The sequence below is a fragment of the Durio zibethinus genome, chromosome 9, assembly GCF_047325235.1.
Source record: "Durio zibethinus cultivar Kanyao isolate XHJ-2024 chromosome 9, ASM4732523v1, whole genome shotgun sequence".
NCBI classification, from domain to species: domain Eukaryota; kingdom Viridiplantae; phylum Streptophyta; class Magnoliopsida; order Malvales; family Malvaceae; genus Durio; species Durio zibethinus.
In genome coordinates this window covers 4,660,361-4,681,090 of record NC_143170.1, presented here as the reverse complement: position 1 = coordinate 4,681,090, position 20,730 = coordinate 4,660,361, and the positions used below count along the sequence as shown (strand labels likewise).

General features: G+C 31.0%; 1 protein-coding gene across 9 annotated transcripts; it reads right to left on the bottom strand.

Annotated features, from left to right (window-relative positions):
- Positions 1 to 1,336: 1,336 nt before the first annotated feature.
- On the bottom strand, positions 1,337 to 4,595 carry LOC111308142 (metal tolerance protein A2-like). 9 transcript variants are annotated; one of them, XM_089765590.1, is made up of 5 exons: positions 4,321 to 4,595; positions 4,116 to 4,212; positions 3,953 to 4,014; positions 1,644 to 2,898; positions 1,337 to 1,474 (listed from the first exon to the last, which is right to left on the bottom strand). In XM_089765590.1, the coding sequence occupies exon 4, from the start codon at positions 2,896 to 2,898 to the stop codon at positions 1,654 to 1,656; it is 1,245 nt and encodes a 414-aa protein (XP_089621716.1). In that variant the 5' UTR covers positions 3,953 to 4,014; positions 4,116 to 4,212; positions 4,321 to 4,595; the 3' UTR covers positions 1,337 to 1,474; positions 1,644 to 1,653. The 9 variants fall into 9 exon arrangements, with proteins under 9 accessions (XP_089621716.1, XP_089621718.1, XP_089621712.1 ...); XM_089765592.1 differs by having other exon boundaries at positions 4,176 to 4,212; XM_089765586.1 differs by having other exon boundaries at positions 1,337 to 2,898.
- Between the last annotated feature and the right edge of the window lie 16,135 nt (positions 4,596 to 20,730).

The following is a 20,730-nucleotide window of genomic DNA, read 5'->3' as shown; positions in this document are numbered from 1 at the left end:
GATTATGGCATTTCACCCTTTGGTATAAAATTCCATCTTTACAAAATGCAAACATCTTCAAACAGGAAAATGAATATTCGGATCCAATGAATTAGCGATAAGTAATTGATTAAAATATATCTAGATATACTCCTTGACAAAAACACCTTTGTTTAGAGAATAGTCAAGCAGTCAACCCGAACGTGGCCTTCAATTGACAATTTCACATTGAAACTGAACCAAATATTCATCATTTGTGTGCGGATGATGTCAATGCTCTGATGGTTAAAATTTAAGAATTTAAACAATCAAAGGTTGAATCTTCGTCTGTAAAGCAAATATTAAAACTCAAAACTGGATGCAAAAGGGTGTCAACTTCGGTCAGACAAGATCTTCAACTGACGTTTTCTTATCTTGTACTGCTTGAATTCAAGACATTATGAACTTCAAGGAAAGCCAACAAGCGAGAACCTCTACGGATGAAGAAGACAAACACGCCTGGCAGTATGCCATGAAACTGTGTAGCGCATCGGAGATGCTTATGGTGTTGAAGCAACTGTTCAACTTGGTGCATTTGAGATACGGAAGGCTGGTCCTGGTGTGTGTGCTTTCTCTTTTCCTGATTGCATCCCAACTTCCTTCTCAAAGTAATCAGTTTGCTCCTTTGATCCTTGATCATATCCACCGGCTTCTAGTCAGTCACTCTATCCTCACGTTCTCTCTCGAAACTAACCACCAGGAGGATGGCCGGATTGTTAGGCTATATAATTTGGCACCTGTTGCCAAATACTTCATTAGAGCCCAGATGGAGGACCTTGTCTCTTTGTTTATATCAGAACAAAGCCGTTATAGATATCTGGTAAAGCACTTCGATAATGCCTATTGCCTCCATTGTTTAAATAACCGTTTAACATGTCGTTGCTTCACTTTTCCAAAAACATCATGGTGTAATCGAACCAGGTACCCATTGAAAGATGCAGTCCAAGAGGGGGGGGGGGGGGGGGGGTGGATTCTATTTAAGAGGGCACTTATGGGTGAATGCCGTTGACGTTGGGTGTGTGGGCAAGTATACGAGATTTGGAGTAATCTTCAAGGGCTATGTGGAAGAGAAGTTGAAAAGCTACAAGCGTTTCGAGGACTTTAGTTCCCTGGCAGAGGGCAGTGGCAATGGTTCTATTCTCCACAGTCCACAGGATCGTTTCCGAGTGACATGCCTTTAAGGGTGTTAATTTTGATTTGCCCCGTATTATTGAGAAGTCACCCTCCCCTCCTGGTATGATCATGATACAAGTAACAAATAGTGAAATTCACATAGAGCAGATAATATTAACTGCTTTGCTTTCTTTGCACAGCTCTCTTCAAAACATTTAATAGAACCTTTAATTCATCATTTCCGCTGCTTACTCATATTTGCCACATCTATTTCCCTTAAACGGAGTCCGTGACTCCGGGCTGAGCTCCTTAAACAACTTCATTTATTTGGCTCTGATTCGAGCTACACGAATTAAAAGAAATAGGGAAAAAAACCAGAGTTTTCCCTCTACACATTTACATACTAGACTAAGATAAATCGGCAGAAGATACAGCTAATGCCATTTTTAATTGCCCATTAATCAATATCTTAAAACTAAAAAAGCAAACAACAGTACGCTTACAAAACTTACTGCAACGGATTTACTGGCGCTCTATCTGAATAGTCACATGACTTATATTGTATTCTCTCCTGATATAATCTATAACCTTGTTCAATACCATGTCAGCATCAGCTTCACGCTTAATTAAGACATGGCAAGCTAATAAAACCTTACCAACAGTTATGGCCCAAATGTGCAGTTCATGTACGGCAACAACCTCATCCATCTCACATAAACCCTTCTCAAGCCTTGTGGCATCAATTTCCCGGGGTGTGCTCTCCATAAGAACTTCCAAAATATTTCGCAGCATCCTGATGGTTGTTCCCAGCACAATAACAGAGAATACAAGGGTGCACATCAGATCAATATATTTCCACTCAGGCTTGTACCAAATAATCGCTCCACCGATCATCACTCCAAGACTCTGAATGGAATCCCCTAGGACATGAAGATAAGCTCCTTGAACATTGATGTTTCTTTCCTTCTTCTGAGGTGCTCCACTTTCTGATTTTTTTTCACAATCTGAGTAGGTCTTAAGCAGAGGCTCAGCATGGTCAGCTTCATGAGAATGATGATGCTCATCATCAAGTTTAGAGTTCGAGCCATGATGATGGTGAGAAGTTATACTTAGTCCATGATTATGTGGTTCACCGTCATGGCTATGACTGTTATCATGGTGGTCATGATCATTCTTGCCATGTGCATGATTATGGTCGTGGCCATGGTGATGGCCATGATCATGACCCAACAAAAGAGCCATAGCAATATTAACCACTAAACCAAATGCAGAAACCATGAACATCAGAAAGCCTTGAACTTCACCTGTACCATGGATAAGTCTAACTATGGCTTCATAAACGAGGATGCCAGCTAAAAGCCATATCATCTGAATGGAAACAAGGGCACCGAGGATTTCAATTCTGAAGAATCCATAAGATTGACGTGGAGTTGCCTCCCAGCCTGATGCCCAAAGAGAGAACAAGGAGATCGCAAATGCTGCAACATCTGACAAGAGATGAGCTGCATCAGTTAAGATTGCAAGACTGTTGGCTTTAATTCCTCCAGCTACTTCTACACTCATAAAGAGAATGCAGAGCACTACTGCCATCAAAAGCTTCCGCATAGAGGCTGTACGTTCTTTTGCATCTTTTGAACTGCTTTGAGCATCAGAAAACCCACATACTGCACCTCCACAGATTGTACTTCCACCCAGGTTTATCTCTGCAGCTGGCACATCTCCACATATTTCAATTATATGCCCTGGTTCAGAATTTTGCACTTCCATCTGAAAACAATATAAACAACCACAAGGAAGTATAATTTATCAAATTCACAAACAGTAGAACAAAAATACAAAATGAATTGAGTGAATCAACAAAGTAATTAAGACAGATTTAAAGTCTTGTGCCAACAAAATACTGCAATATTTTCACTATTACAAAACCTTGCCATATCCCTCGTCAACCCTTCCATTTTCTCTTAGCCTTCTCCTTTCCCACTCTTTCCCATCATATGATTAAATGGTACCTTGACCATATAGATGTTAAGTAAAAGTTTTCAGCACACATCCCAAAACAATTTCATTAAAAAGTGCCAAAAATTGCAATCCTACCCACAGATTTATGTATTAGAGGAATCAAAAAACAGTAAATCACCATCTTCAGCATCAAGTCATTGTAAATACTAAAGTTTGCAGGGAAAATTGCAGAGATGCAGGTGATAGGCAAAAGGGGTACCATTGATAGGAGAGTTGCACGTTGCAATGCAGATAATTTTTTATCATGGAGATTACTTTAAAGGGGCATTAGCCTGAATGCTTGACTTCCTTTAAAACTCTATCTGATTCAATGCATATTGCATTAGTGTTTCTCTTTCATTAAAAAGACAGCCATACATGTTTAGTCTTAAAACCCTTTTACTAAGACGGGGAAAAAAAGAGAAAAGACAGGCTTTATTGCAGTCTCTAGATTCTAGAATAATAAAGAATAACTTCTAAGAAACTCAGCAGCATGCATCACAATTGCAGTCCATACCTTATTTGGGTTAGCAAAAACTACACAAGACAATTTACTACACATTTTTACACACACGCATGCATGCATAGAAATGTACACCCACAAATATACTTGTATGTATACATGTAAACATATAGACGTATACTTATATTTATATATGATTGTAGCAGTTTTAAATTCTAGAATCAAACAAAGATAAGCAGAAATTCCAAAGGTGATTATTCAGAATCAATTGCAAGGGAAAAAAGTTACTTATTACTACATTAAAATTAAGGATTTTCAAAAGAATCAGTTGAGTAATTAAATAAAAGAAAATGGAATTACCTTCTGTATTTGCTGGTTCGTTCTCGCTTTCGATTACTGCAACCTACTCCGACGACTAAATCCTTAAACACAAGGTAAAAAAGGTTAAATTTTTGTCTTTTTTTTTTTCTTATTACAGAGATACGATAACGATGAGAATGAGAAACCGTTAAAAATTACTTACATAGTTTTACATCGCTGTTCTAAGAAAAACCGGTTTGTCCGGAGACTTTGAAAAACTTACCTTTAACACAATCGTTTTTTGTTCTTTTTTTAACGATCTGGGAAAAGTGGGAATTAAGGGGGAAAAAAAAACCAGATGCCAGACATATTCAACGGGAAAAGAAAAAACTTCAAAAAAAAAAAAAAAAAGAGAAAAAAGGAAGTACCTTTAATTGGAGGAATCGTTGAGGTTCTGAAAGAAGCAGTGGCGATGGCTCCACCAAATTGAGAGGTTAATTGCAATAAAAGTAAAAGGCAGACAGATGGAAGGAACAGTAAGTATTTTATTTTACAGATTGAAGAGCGGAGATTGGAGTAGACGTAGGTATCACAATCTTAGCTTCACAGATTTGCTGTCTCTTTCTCCGTCTTTAGGGTTCGACAAAAGAATTTGTATTGTTTTTTTTTTTTTGGGTTTTAATTTATTTTTCTTATCATGTTTACGATTTTGAGTATTGAATCCTTTTGTTTTATACTCATAACTCATTCATTGCCTATCATGAATTTTTCGGTTTTGTCCTTTTACCCCTCTCTTAGCCGCCTTTTCCTCTTGGGATTTTTTTGTAATTTATGTTGTAATATTTTTTTATTGCTAATTTTCTACGGTAATGTTCTTACTCTTACGATTACGATGACATAAGTTTTTAATTATAAAAAATTTTTAAAAATAATATTTAATAATTTTAAATTTTAAATTTTAATATACATTATTTTTTTTTTATTGTCAAGCCATAACCTTTTTGTAAAAATAAAATAAAATTTTAAAGATAGTTTTATCCTTTCTTTTTTTAAGAGAAATTTAGAAATTTAAATAAAATAAAATATAATTTCAACGTGATATCATAATAGAAAATTTCAAATTACAAGTTATTCAAATGACGAATTTCAAATTTACAAATAAGAAATTTTCTAAAACTCAATATAGGACCAAAGTATGTTTTGTATATTCATATTTCTTAAACTTTTATTTAAAAAAAAAAAAAAGGTAAAAGTTGTGCTCCTTTATCAAAAGAAGTAGTACTATTAATTAATAATAAGGTGGCTGAAATGTATCAATGTTGGTCAGAATAAAAATAGAAAATTTTTCAAGACCGGATAAGGAGAAATCGTGCAGAAAATTAAAGCAAACAAAATGACAAATTTGAAGCTTTTTCATTGATGGTGGCTGACACCAGTCATGTCATGCGGACTCCAATTTGGAAAATGGTCCAATTTTTTTTATATTCCGTCACATTTCCCATGTGTCTAAAGGTCAGTCAACAATGGTGAATCTGTCTTTGTCAATATGTATTAGCCACCTTGTGACGAGCTTCATATGAATGAAACTCCAAGTTTCTGCTCTCAACTTTCTTTTCATCTTATTTTGGCCTTACTCTTCTTCATAATTCTAATTTACATTTCAAATTTTACTGCTTACAATCCAATTAGTCTGTTACAGAGAAATGTTGGGGGGGGGGGGGGGGGTTTGAGGATAAGTTGATGGGTAAAGGAAAAAGGGAAGAGAAAAGTTAGGCGTTTGTCGATGTTTCTCGGACAAAGGCAAGACCTGAGATGATGGAAAGCGGATAAAAAGGATGCCATCGGGAGGGGGAGAAGAGGAAAGGAAGAGGATCAGAAAGAAAATTTTTGGATAAAACCCAGAATCCTAACCTCAAAGACTTCAATCCATCTTCAATTGGGCTTCAGTTTGAGTTGGAGTTGGAGCTAAATCATCAACGGTCTAGGCTTCACTCAAATCAAACTATCCTTTTGGGCTCAAGGCTGTTGAATTATCTTCAATTACAATTACGATACGTGTAATGAATGAAATAATTTCATTTATTTAATATGGATATATACATATAAATTAATTTTTTTAAAAAATTAATTTCAAATGTTCAAAATTTATAATATATAAAAAATTAATATATATTAATTTATCATAAAAATAAACATTTTGACCAAAAAAAAAAAGATATGTTTTCCTTTTAACTCATTTTTTTATAGTAATATTTATATACTTATAAAATTATATCAAATAAGAAAAATTATGTTTTTTTTAGAAAAAAAAATATATATTATTGAATGATGAATTAAATAATAAAAAGAGTATTAAATTACATTTATTTTGGTAATTTTGATAAAATTGTTGTACAAAATATAAAAAATATTAATAAATATGTGAAAAAAAAATTTAAAAATATTATTTTTCATAAGAAGGAAATTGTAATAGTAATAAAATATATCTTGAAAAGAAATTTTAAAACTCAAAAAATAAAATGCTATAGAAACAGAATATACCTAGGACAAAGTTACAAACGAAAAAAAAAATGATATAATACATTACATTTATAACTTTAAATTTGTTAAAAAACTCTTGAGTGACAATTAAGATGGAATAGATGATTGTCAAATTAAATTTTTTAATTTTAAAAGGGATAGAATAAGTGATTAAGATGACATAAAATTTTTTGCATATATTTAAAATATAAATTTAATAATTAGAGTTGAGATGGATATGATTTTTTTTATGATCTTATTATTTAAAAATTTAATATGAAAAGTTATTTGAATTTTCAACGCTCTAAAGTAAATTTTTGAACAGATAATTTTTATTGATTTAAATTAAGATAAAAAAAGTTGTTGAAAATTTTGAATAATCTTAATCTTTCTAATTTTTAAACATGTTAAAAGATTTTAATAATTAAATAATTTCTTAAATAATGTTATTTGATAAATAACTAAAATTATTTATTGTGAAGATAAAATCCATAATTTATATTTTTAATTTTAAAAAACATATCTCTAGATTGATTATATTTTCAATTATAATTTGAATAATTTTGATATTTGAATAAATTTAGAATTATCTCATTTGTAACTAAAAGAAGTTATCCTACTCTTTTAAAACATTATCTAGTGTCATTCAAAAAAATTGTTCACAAAAACGTCCATTTGTCGAATTTTATCGGATGTTTATATATGTTATAATATAATATACATATATATATATATATATATATGATTTGTTTTACCTTTTTTTATTGTTTTTATTTTATTTTCGTGAACATTTTGTCCGATAAGAGATTTTTATGCTTTATTCAATATATCCTTTTTCATTACTGCAAGTATATTTATTTATGTCGGATTTAATAAATTTATTAAAAAATATTTTCCCATAATGTTTCAACGACAAAACCAATCCAAAATTGATGGTTAAAGTTGAAAATTAGTCTTCCTATTATATCAATTTTAAAGATTTAATCTTTTTATCATAATTTTAATAAATTTAATTTTATATATTTTTATTAGATTCGATAATTTATATGTTTTATCATATTTATTTCATGTTATATATAGAATACGAAAATTATTATGTTAACATGAGAATATGAAATATATTTTTTAAATTTTATCAAATTTATATATGATTTTTGTCGTGTTATTTTTATTTCTTTATACTGTTTTTATGTCATCTATCATATCATGTCTAAATTTATCTGATGTAATTTTTATGAAGTATGAGATAGAAAATAATTGTTAACAGTGTGGATATCAATCCTTAAATTCAGTGCAGCATACCATATGGAGTTTTTCCTAACTGGAACCAATCTTAATCTTCAATCAAAAGGCACAGGCACCTACATCAGTATATCTCATCTTATTGTCTACAACCTAATTGGTTAGATTTTTATTTTTTTTCTTATAAAATAATTATTGGTTACATTTTTGGAATGGAACAGTTGGGTATACCAAAGCCAAGCTTAGTTCTCTATCTTATTCATTGAGTTATGCTTCTGTAGACACCCAATTGGGTCCGGCCCAGATCAATTGGGCCTGGCCCAAATGAGTAAGCTCAATTCAATTTTATCTTGTATTTTTTTTTCTTCTTTTCTTCTTCTTTTGTATTTTATGTATTGTATTATTTATTATTATTATGTATTAATATATGTATATATTTATTTATTTATTTTTTGTTAATATTTATGTGTATTTTATTATTTATGTATATATATATATTTTTTATCTTTTTTATTTAATTCATTTTTGTATTTTTACTTATCTAATTATATATCTGATATATTTTTTATTATTATTATTTTATTTATCCTATAATATCTGTTGATTTATCTTCTCTAATTATCTAGTTTTTTTTTATTATTATTTTGATTTTTATTTTGGAGGGTTAGGATTGAAAGTTGAAGAATCCCACTGGGAGTGAGAATTCAATCAGAAGAGTCCAGACTGGAGTCAAAGATTAAATTCCCGTCCAAAGGGGAATTGGGATTGATCAGAAACTCCTGATCAATCCCTATATAAAGCACCCCCTGGAACAGAATGAAACACACAGAAAACAGTAAACAAAGCTACTGATTTGAGAGAAAAAGAGGCGTATAGGAAGCTAGAAAAAGTTTAAGAGTGTTCTGAGAGTGAGAAAAATTTTTTAGAAATTTTTGGCGAAAATTTTTTCTGGAAATTTCTGGGAAATTTCCAGATTCCGACGAAAATTCCGGCGAAGTTTGAATTTTCCGGTGAAAATTTCGGCCAACCTTGAAGTTTCCGGCTACCTGCCCAGTTTTCGACGAAGAATCCTAGAAACCGGCGATCTTCCGGCCAACTTCCGACGAAATTTCTAGATTCCGGCGACATTTTCCAGAATTCGGCACCGGTGTTCTTTAGTTTTTAGAGAGAAGGGAGAGGAAAAGAGAAGAAGAGAGAGAGAGGGAGGAGCGGTCTGCCGAAAAAAATGAAGGGGATTGCCTTTTATACCCTCCCAAAACGACGTCGTTTTGGCCTTAAGTAACCAGAGGATCCGCGCGTTTTTCCGAACCCGACCCGAGCGTCGACCCGCTTTCCTGACCCGCGCGTGCTGCCCCTCCTCCGAGCCGAGCCGAGCCGCGCCAAGCCGCCAAGCCGCTCCCCCCGAGCCGTTTTCTCTTCCTTGAGTCGAGCCGAGCCGCGATCCGAGCCGCTCCAGGTTTTTTTTTTTTTTTCTTTCTTTCTTTGAATTTTTTTTATTTCTTTGTTTATTTTATTTTTTATTTATTAGATTAGGTTTATGTAATATTCTTTTTATTTATTTTTTATTATTTTATTTTCTTTAAATAAAAATAAAAAAATTTCAAAAAAAATATTTTTAGGGAAAAATTGAAAGTATCAATTTTCCTTAGAAATAAATTTCCAAAAAATATTTTTGGAGAAAAGTTGAAAGTATCAATTTTCCTCAGAAATAAATTTCGAAAAAAAATATTTTTAGGGAAAAGTTGAAAGTATCAATTTTCCTTAAAAGAAAAATAAATTTCCAAAAAAAATATATTTTTGGGGAAAAGTTAAAAGTATCAATTTTCCTTAAAAATCAAAATTTCAAAAAAAATATTTTTGGGAAAAAGTTGAAAGTATCAATTTTCCTTAAAAATCGAAATTTCCAAAAAATATTTTTAGGGAAAAGTTGAAAGTATCAATTTTCCCTATAAAAAAAAAAATCATTCTTTCCTTCCTTTCTATCTTAATTTTGATTTTGTTTTTTTCTTTAAATAATTCGACGACGGAGCCTCTGCAAGTGAAACAGTAGTTTTTCTTGCATACTCTTGAGGTGAGGAAATTTTCTCAATTTTCTGCTAAAAGTATTAGAGTCAATTGAGAATAATTTCCAATAATTAATTACTTGGTAAAATTTTAAGGCTTTTTGGATAACACAAATTTAAGCTGGTACCATTTTTTGATAGGCGTTGTGAGGGTGCTATAACCTTCCTCACACGTAACCAAACTCCCGAACCTTGTTCTGGTTAGCAGACCTGAACCTATTCTTTTAGGGACCCTTAAGCTTAGGTGTTCCCTGAAAGGACAGATTCTTTAGGTGGCCAATCGCACCTAGATAAAAAAAGATTGGTGGCGACTCCCTAAAGTCAATGTCTAGCGATAGATCCTCGGATCTAGACGTTATGACAGCTTCAATACGCAGGCACGGGGAAACTAGTTGTTTTACACTTTCTAATTTATATTTTCTCTTTAATCATTGTATTTGAAGTTTTTAACTCAATTGGAGTTCATCACATTACATCAAGCTTCTTTGGGTGAATGAAAATGCTTTAATTATCCAAAAAAATTACTAGAATGAAGAATCTTGGTGGAGGCTTTTGTTCAAGACTTTTTAAGGGGCGCTCGACACCTATCAGAAAATTTGATTGCCTGAATTAGCATCAAGCTTCAAGTAGAACCTTTTTTCAAATAGAATTTAGTACTGAACAAACAGAGTGGCAAGGGAAGGTTTGGGGATAATATTGAAGGAAGCACATGCTTATTCCCCAGTATATATATATATATATATATATATTAAAAAAAAACGAAGCCACATTGCCTGTATGTCTTTCAATTAAATCTAGTAATATATGTATATATGTCTATTTATTCTATATTAAATACGTATAAAATATAAAATTATCATATTACAGCCTGTATTGATAGGTTAAACATGAAAAATAATTTTTTTGTTAAATTTTTATATGATTTTTGTTAAAGTTTCAAATCGTATTATTTTTTTTTATTTCATTTTCCTATTGTCGTATGGTCTTAAAAATTTACGTATGTACTTTCATTTGGTAGCTTAACAATATCATTTGCTGAATTATTTCAGCCTTGTTGGTGCTCATAGTTTTCTCCAATCTCTATCTGGAAAGTCTGAAGGAGATCAATGGAAGGCGTGAGCTTTGCTTGTATTGTCATGAACACAACAAGTATTAATTCATTCGCTTTAACATTACTATTCAATCTTCTTACCCGATTCACATTTATGTTGGAAGAGGCAGTTGTTCACCTGGTTCTGATCAAACCAATAGAAGAAGCTTATTCTGCTGATCATCATTATCCCACAAACTATATTCTTTCAATGGACAGTACCCCATCTCCTAAATTTGTCCCTCGTTCCAACACTAGTCCAAGTGGAGACAACGTTGTTGATCAAGTTAATGATATTCTCGTAATATTATAGTAATATTATAGATTGATGATATCATTTTAGTAATATTTTAGTTATATTTTAAATTGATTTGATATTAATTTAGAGAATATTAGATATTAATTAGGTGATTATAAGATTTCATTTAGCCATTATTTCTATTTATTATATTTTTTATTTTATAACATTTTACTTCTGTATAAATAAGCTTTAAGCCTCATTATAAAACACAAGTCATTACAATAAAGTTTTCATCATTTTTTTTTCATGATATCAGAGCGATTTCATAGTTCATTCCAAAGGTGAATCATTTTAAAATAATCAATATTTTTATTCTCATTCTTAGTTGATTTTCATTTCTAACTTCATTTTTGCTTCCGTACTTCAATTTTTTTTTTAAGTTTCTCTTCCTATCTTTAAAATTCATCTTTTATATCAATACTCACAACTTCCCACATCTCTATTTCATTTTTTTTCAAGAGCTTAATGACAGGTATTAAATGAGAAAATGTACAACTAATTTCAATTATCCTTGATAAAAATAACTACAATAGGTAGGCTACGGCTATGCTTAGTTATCTAAAAGGAATGAAATTATGGCTGCTTGTTACTGGAGAACGCAAAGCACTAGAAAGAAAAAAAGAAGAATTCGATAATAAATTTGTAAATTGGCTAAAGGAATGAAAAAGTAAGAATCATCGAATTCTGACATGGTTTACTAGCACTACTGTTTACTCTATCAATGTACATTTTGGACGATTTGAACTTGCTAAAGATGCTTGAAATTTTTTTACCACACAGTATAACTCTATTACCTTTGCTTATCAATATCATTTTTTATCACCTTATCTCGTTTTGGTCAAGAACCAGGTTAGTCAGTTGATGATTTTCATTCTAAAATGCAACATTTATGGGTTATGCTTGAAAATTTTGAGCTAAAATTCAAGAATGAAAGTAATGCTAGTAATTTTATTACTTATCAAAATCAAATTCATCTTATTCAATTTCTAATGGTATTTCAAGATGAATTTGAGAATATTAGGTCTTCACTTTTGCGTTGACATCACTTACCAACTATGGATAATGCCTTTATGAAATTTATATATGAGGAAACTAGGTTGGGTATAAGTTGGAGCATAGTGTTGATACTATTATTGCTGCTGCTATTCAAAAAAGTACTAGCTCTGCTTTCCACAAGTCTCATTCACGATGTGAGAGGATTAATCATTTTGTTCAAAAATGTAGAGGTAAATATCATCGTAACGGTAGTTTAAATAATGACTCTAGCACTGACAAGACTGTTGCAGCAATAACCACTAAACCAAACATTTTTTAGTCTTCTTCTAAGATTATTACAATCTCTATCACTAATCTTTAAACTTTACTCAATCAAGTATTATCTCGATCTCATGTTCCTGCCATGTCTGCTGCTATATTAGGTAATGTTTGGTTATTTGATACTGTTTGTGAAAATCATATGACTGCTAATCTTTCTTTGTTCAAAAGCAAGATACATGTACCTAATGGTCCAATCATTAAAACAGAAAATTTATTCATCTTAAAAGCTAGCCATATTAGTAATATTAAAACCTCAAAACTATATATATTTAACACTTATCTTATTCCTAATCTTGTCTTAAATTTATTTTCTATTGACCAACTTTGTGACCTTGGCCTTGATTTGCATTTTTCACAACGATATGGCTATATTGTGCAAAATCCTTAAACAGATTAAAAGGTTGGGATAAGGTATAAGGTTAAAACACTATTTGAGCTTGAAACTTTAAAAATTTCACAATATTACTATTGCTACATCTTAAACAACCAACTCTTCAATTTTCTTTAGATTTATGGCATTCTAGAGTATGACATGCATATATTTCCTTAATAAAGTCATTTGCTTCCACTGGTGTCTTAGGTAATGTTTCTCATAATATTTTTTATTGTTTGTCTTGTCAACTTGGAAATCAAAGTATTTTTCCTTTTAATAAAAGTGATTCTATCTCATTTGTTCTTTTTTATTTAATCCATTATAATATTTAGGATCCAACTCCCACACTAACCTTAGGAGATTCACATTACTTTGTTATATTTATTGATAATTTCTCTCATTATACTTAGATATATTTATTCAAACAAAAGACTAAACTTTTATCAAATTTTCATGAATTCAATAACATGATACAAACTCAATTTTTTAAAAAAATAAAAATCTTTAGGTCTGACAATGTTACTGAATATACAAAAATTAAATTTCGTAACTTGTTAAAGGATGATGGATTCTTTCTTGTAAGTCTTACTCATATACTTCACAACAAAATGGTCGAGTTGAAAGAAAATATCATCATATTCTTGACACAATTCATGTCCTCCTTATTTCTTTTTCATTCCTGAACATTTTTTGGGTAAAGCTGCTCTCACTGTTGTTTACATTATTAATCGTGTTCTGACACCATTATTAGGCACACAGTCTCCCTATGAGTATCTATACAATAAGGTATCTAACTACCATTCTCTCAAAGTTTTTGGATGTGCTTGATTTATTTTACTTTTTACTCATAAAAGGACTAAACTTGAACCTAGAGCTAGATTGTGTTATTTTTTAGGTTATGATATAGAACACAAGGGGTATAGGTGTTATGATCCAGTGTTTAAATGTCTTCACATCTTAAGACATGTAGTTTTTTTGAAATATAAAAAGTCCACTAATGTGTTCTCATTATATTCACCATGTTTTTTTTCATGTATTTTTATAAATTTATCTTTTGATTTTTTTTTAAATGAATAGACTATTACAGGTACTTCTAACTCAAATAGTGATCTATTTTCTTTCACTCTACTGTGTTTGATCTTACTGAGGTTCTTATTGATATAATTATCCCTTCATCATACATACCATTTCTACTTTGTTGTTTCACTTGGGTAAGGGAACCCAACACTCAACTTCATGATTTTCACTATTATTATGCTTTAACCATATTACATGAACCTCATAATTTTCATGAAGCTGTTTTTAATCTTATGTGGTAGCAAGCAATGGTAGAAGTGCTTCAGGCTCTTAAAAAACTCATACTTAGATATTGCTGAATGACTTTCTAATAAGTCAATGATTGATTGTAAATGGGTTTACGAGATCATGACTTGATCTGATAGGTTACTGAAACATTACAAAGCTCATTATGTTGCTCGAAGATTTATATAAGAATATGGCATTGACTATGAAGAGACTTTTACCCTAGTTGCACGGTTCATATCTGTTTGTTCACTATTAGCTGTTGCTGCAACTAATAAGTGTCTAATTTTTCAAATGAATGTTAAAAATGCCTTCTTGAATGGTGATCTTGTCGAAAAAGTCTATATAAACCCACATTCTGGTTCATGTATACCTTCTAATATGGTTTGTCATATTTGACGTGCTCTATATGGTCTTAAGCAAGCCTTTAGAGCTTGGTTTTTGAAGTTTAATATCATTGTTTGAACAAGTTAATTTTACATCTAGTAATCATAATTCTATTTTTTTTTACTTGAATTATTGAAAATGGTACTACTTTTATCTTACTTTATATAGATGACATGATCATTATGGGTAATGATGCAAATGGTATTCAAAATCTAAAAACTTTTCTTCATTTTAAGTTTGAAATGAAAGATCTTGGTCTTTTGGGTTATTTTTTGGGTTTTGAAGTCACTAATAATTTTACTGATGTACATTGATCTCAAACAAAATATATTTTTGATCTCATTGCTTGAACAGGTTTAATTGATAACAAAATTGCATCATCACCATTTGAACAGAATTTAAAGTTTTTTTTTTTCTGATAGTACACCACTTTTAGACCCTTTTTTATATCGAACTTTGGTGGGTAGTCTCATATACTTAATAGTTACTCGTCCATATATTGCCTATGATATTCATCTAGTTAGTCATTTTTATCTACTCCTTGATCTACTCATTTTGTTAAAGGTACTATGTTCCATGGTTTGTATTTTTCCTCTAGTTCCTCTTTGAACTTGCATTGTTATTGAGATGCTGATTGGGTAGGAGATCTTATTGATCGTTATTCTACCATAGGTTACTATTCTTTTCTTGGTTTTTCCCTTATTTCTTGGTGAAGTAAAAGATAAATTGTAGTGTCCCACTTTAGCACTGAAGCTGAGTATCGAGCTCTTGTAGATGCCATATCAAAACTTTTATGGTTACAATGGCTACTTCAAGATATGGGTATTTTTCATCTCTCTAGTACTTTTATATTTTGTGATTATCAATGTACCATTCAAATAGCTTACAATGATGTTTTTCATGAATGTATTAAACATATTGAAATTGACTATCACTTTATTTGTTATTATCTACTTGCTCAAACTTTTAGACTTGTTTTTGTTACCAATGTTGATAAAAAAAAGTAGATATCTTCATCAAATCACATCCACCTGGTCAATTTATTATCTAAGTTTTCAAACTCAAGTTGGCATCTACATTATCATTTTGAATTTGTAAGAAGTGTCAATGATATTTTAGTAATATTTTAGTAATATTATAAATTGATGATATTATTATAGTAATGTACCAATAATATTTTAAATTGATTTGATATTTATTTAGAGAATATTAGATATTAATTTGATATTGATTTAAAGAATATTAGATATTGATTAGGTAATTATAAGAATTGATTTAATCATTATTTCTATTTATTATATTTTTTATTTTGTAATATTTTACTTCTATATAAATAGGCTTCAAATTTCATTATAAAACACAAATCATTACAATAAAATTTTTATCATTTTTTTCTTTTTCAGGTAAAAAACCCCCTGCCGGTCGTGGAATATGCCTATTTCATCAGAAGATTTAAAGTGCATGAGGAACAGGATGACGATAATGTGACCTGCGTTATATGCTTGAATGTATAGAGAAAGTTAAGAGCTGAGCAACTGTTCTCACGTGTTTCATCGAGAGTGCCTGGATGCATGGATTAACAAAGATCGGGTAACCCGTCCTCTCTGGCGATCCACACTGTAGCACTTAATGGATCATGTAGACTTGCATGTGAAACAGTGAATGTTGGTCCGATGGAAGCACAGGTTTGGTCGTAATGTTTCTTTTACCATTTGTTGATTTTTTTAAGTCAGTATCCAAATGTAATTCTTTTGTTTTTTGTTTTTAAATAAAAAATGAGTTAACATAAAAAATTACAAATAGCGAAAAAAAGAAAAAAAAGGGAGTCTAACTTCCTCATTTTATAAACATAAACTTCCTAAATTCTAGTAATTACTAGTGTAAATATTTTAAATTTTAGTTTTTTTTATATTTTAAAAAAGTTTTGTATTACTTCTGTCTCAAAATTGAATGTTCATCTTTGGAAATAATGTCCACTCTCTCAAAATAATCAATATTACATTTTATTAAAATACTAACTTTAGGTAGGATTTTTTTTTTATTTTGTAAAATAAAAAACCAAAATATCATATTTTTAATTGGGCATAGGTGGAACCTTCTTGATAGGCTCAATTCCAACCAGCAGCAGCCCAATCGAAAGATATAGAATTGGTTAAAAAAATAAAAAAACAAAAGGAACACTTAACAGGAATTTGCTCCATCTACAACACGATTCTATCATCAGAGGTTCGGCTACGAAAACACTGGCAAAAAAATGAATATTTTCTTGCTTTACGTAGCAAACAACAGGTGAGATGACCCTAAATTTTATGTTAAAGAAAGTCACATTATGTGAATAAGACAAAGTATTATAAGCACTAAATTTTAAAATTTAAATTTATTAAATTGTATGATTATACAATTTATCTGAATTGAACTTTGAATTCTAGGTCCTAATTTAAATTAACCCTATATTTACCGTAGAAAGGTTAAAACCAATTTAGAATTGGCAATGTTTTTCGATTCCAAACAAGCTTATAATTTGTGATGTAAAGACGTATAGCCTGAAGCATAATCGTCAGAAGCAGATTTTATGTCCCTAATTGTTAACTTTCCTATAATTTGAAATAGAAAATCTCTCTATTTTTTAATTTTTCTTGCTTATTGCTTTGCTTTGCACCAACGATAAGATGTTAATAGAAAGATACATCAACCGGCACAATATTAAATTACCCTAGTCAGCTTCATCGAGGCAATGCCAATAGTATTAATAGAATAATAGCATCGTGAAAAAGCAAAAAGGAAACGCCTAGCAGGCTTTCTCTGCCTCATTAAGCACTTCAATTGCACCTAGTTTTCTTCGATCTCTGTCTTAGAAGTCATATTCCCTGTCTTGCCTTGAAGATGAAAAATTGCATCCCTACTATGTTCTTGCAAAACCTTTTAAACTACTTCAAGTTCTTTTTGAAAGAGGCATTCACTCATCTGGGTCTGTTCAAGCCACTGCCCGAAGAGGATCATTACTCTGCTAATCATTCCAGCGGTTATGTTCTATTGATGGACAGTCGATCTCGTTCTCTAGTTCCAGTCCCTGTCCAAGTTCTGACAGAAATGATCAAAAAGAACCTACCAGTTCTTGAATATGGCGTCTTCATTGAAAGATTCGGAGATGATGAGCAAGTTGTGAATACGGTATGCACTGTATGCTTGGATTCCATGGAGAAAAGTGATGAGATAAGAGAGCTCTGCATGTGTTCTCACGTGTTTCACAAAGAGTGCCTTGATACATGGGTTAACGAGGGTCAGGTTACTTGTCCTTTGTGTAGATCCACCTTGTATCCAGAGCGGATAGATTGGACGGGCAGGGCAACAGGTTCATGGATCACGAATCATGATGCAGACTTTAATTGATTTGTGTCAACTTTTATTATGTAATAGAAATCAACTTTAATATAGTACATAATCTTATATCAAAACCACAAGCTTTTTCATGGGTTAATGTTTGCAAGTATTTTTCTCAACTCTTCTCCTTATTCTTATTTTCTAGTCATTTTTTCGGAAGTTTGATCAATATTTGCTTAATGAGTTAGCCAATCAACATAGCGTAATATATCCGTTACAGTGTCAGGCATTTTCAATTGTTATTGACTTCGTTTAATTTCCTCAATTTGGTGATATTAATGAACTGAACTCCTTGCATAAAGTTTTTCAGCATGGAGACACTAAACTGCTAAAGGATTAGTTAAACCCCAGCAACTGTTGTCATTGCCTTCCTCTCCAATGTCAAATTGATACAAATAGGAAACAGATGATGCATACAAGGAAATCGTGGGCTGCGATGGTTTGTTTTCAGAGAATTTTTGCCCAAGCAGTTGGCTTTCTTCCCTTTGTGTAAGTGATAGAGTTCGATATTCTATTTACAAATCTCATCATTATTGATAATTATATAAAGTAGTTGTCTTTAAAATATCCGTATACGGATAAATTATTTACTTACCTTTTTATAATAAAAAATCTAAATTTATTTATTAAATTTATCGTATGAAGGTTCCATTATATTTACGTATATTTTTCTTTAATCCGAATAGTTAATTACGTTACGTTTTATGAAAGATCCAACTTGTAGGTAGGTTAAAAATAAAACACGATTGTATCACCATGGCTACTTGGTTCGATGAAGGTTAAAAAATATTACTCGAAATATTTTATATATCTCATCATCAATCGTTAACATTTTGAATGCAAAGCCTATGTAAGCGTTGACTACGCGTTAGTTTTTAATATTGCAAAATGTCCATTGCAGGTGCACCCCCATCTGTCAGAAAATTTTGAGATTTAAGAAACAAATATTTATTCAATCAGCTCGATGATAACCAATACAATTGTTGGGAGGCCTACATAATGGGCCTGATGTCGTACAATGACCGACCTTGGAAGCCTCGTTCTAAAGTAGGCCTGGCACTATGGCAGTTTCACGTCCTGCTTGTGGGCCCATTTCTGTTCTACTTGATTGTTGTATCATAGTTGCAGTCCCAACTGGTCCAAGTCCTCAAAAGGTTCGCCGCCAATCATGCATGCTCCAGGACCAGGGGTTCATATTTCCATTAATTTTCTGCACCCATTGACTTGGAAATCATAAGCAGTAGAAATGTCCATAATCTAATAATCAATATGAACGAACACAATTCACGCTCTTTGCTTATTTATTCAATATCCTTTTTTTTTTCTCGCAAGATTTAGAGGCAACCAAGGTTTATAAATAAATAAATAGTTTGTAAAATCCCTTGTACGTTTATATTGTTGTGTTCTACAGAGTTTTACATCACAAAACAATTTTGACACTAACAAAAATCATCTAATCATATGCTCATAGCACTGATCTCAGCTCTCCCAAGTTTTTTTTTTTTTTTTTTTTTTGGATTCATAAAAGGCAAATCTCTTAAAGTGGGGAAGGAGGGATGGTGAGATTAAAATCTGTATCCACATATATTTTTCAAAACTTCTTAACTATTAGATGAAGAGGTGAAGGACATTAACTTCTACCTTTGAATATGGAATCTACTCACACAAAAGACCAAAAATAAAACATAATAGGAATTCGTAAAATGACACTTAATACAGTAAGAAAAAATAAAAAGGGGAACCAAATAAAGTGCTATGGATTACAGAGTTGTACTATTTACTTAATATTAGAGCCCGTGACAAGTGATCCTATAAAATTACGAAAAGATAGATTATTTAGATAAAAATTTAAAAGTAAAAAAAAAGCTAACAGTTCGGTTGAATTAATAAAAATTGAATATATTATTTAATTATTTTATTTTTAAAATTTAAATTTGACCGTCAATTTTTTTCTGGCAATCAATCTTTAAATTTAATATAAATCATTATTAAGATTTATTGTATGTTTTAATTTGATATGAGATACTTTTTGTTTAAATGTTTTAAAAAAGAAAATAAATAAAAAATATTTTTAAATATGAAAAGTTAAATTTTAACATTTGAATTATTTAAAAGGATTTTTTTCCATTATATGTGCAATTTTCGCACGCGATCTTACACAATGTTTTTGCACGAATATGGAATCAATTACTCGAAAAGAAAAAAATCCTGAACCAAATTAGATGATTTGATATGATCACGTCCTTGTTGTCTCACTCAGCTTTGGACGGACACCCTTTCTGCCTCTCTCATTCACCCTTTCGCTGCTTTTTCCGTGCGGAAGATGGGCACCGCTTTTGTTCCTCAGTTGACACGTTGTCACTAATGGACCTGGCCTTTTTCCTTACTGCTTAGCTTAGCTTAGCTGCCTTTCTGGCTTTCTGTTTTAAATTTTGAATTTTCCCATAAAGTTATGCTACAGGACAACCCAAGTTTCTTCTTTTTCTGTATGGACCAAACTGTCCTCTTCTCCTTTCGTAGCATTTGTTTTTTAAATTTTTTTTTTTTTTACCTTTCCCGAAGACAATATTGTTTATTTTAATTAAAGTATATCCGTCTTAATTGAGTTAAGCCTTAATGCTGCATTGGTGACTGTAATTTCTCTTCTTTTAAGATTTTGTAAAATTTTATAAATAATTTCCTATAAATTGCTAAGATTTAATTTTTTTTTATCATAGAACCCATCATTTTAGTAGTCTTTATTTTCTATCAAATAGTTATAAAAATATGATTTAAATATAGATTTATATTTGATATATTTTAAGTTTATAATATTTAAACATTGCTAATAAATTATAAAATATTATTTCATTAATAAAGAAA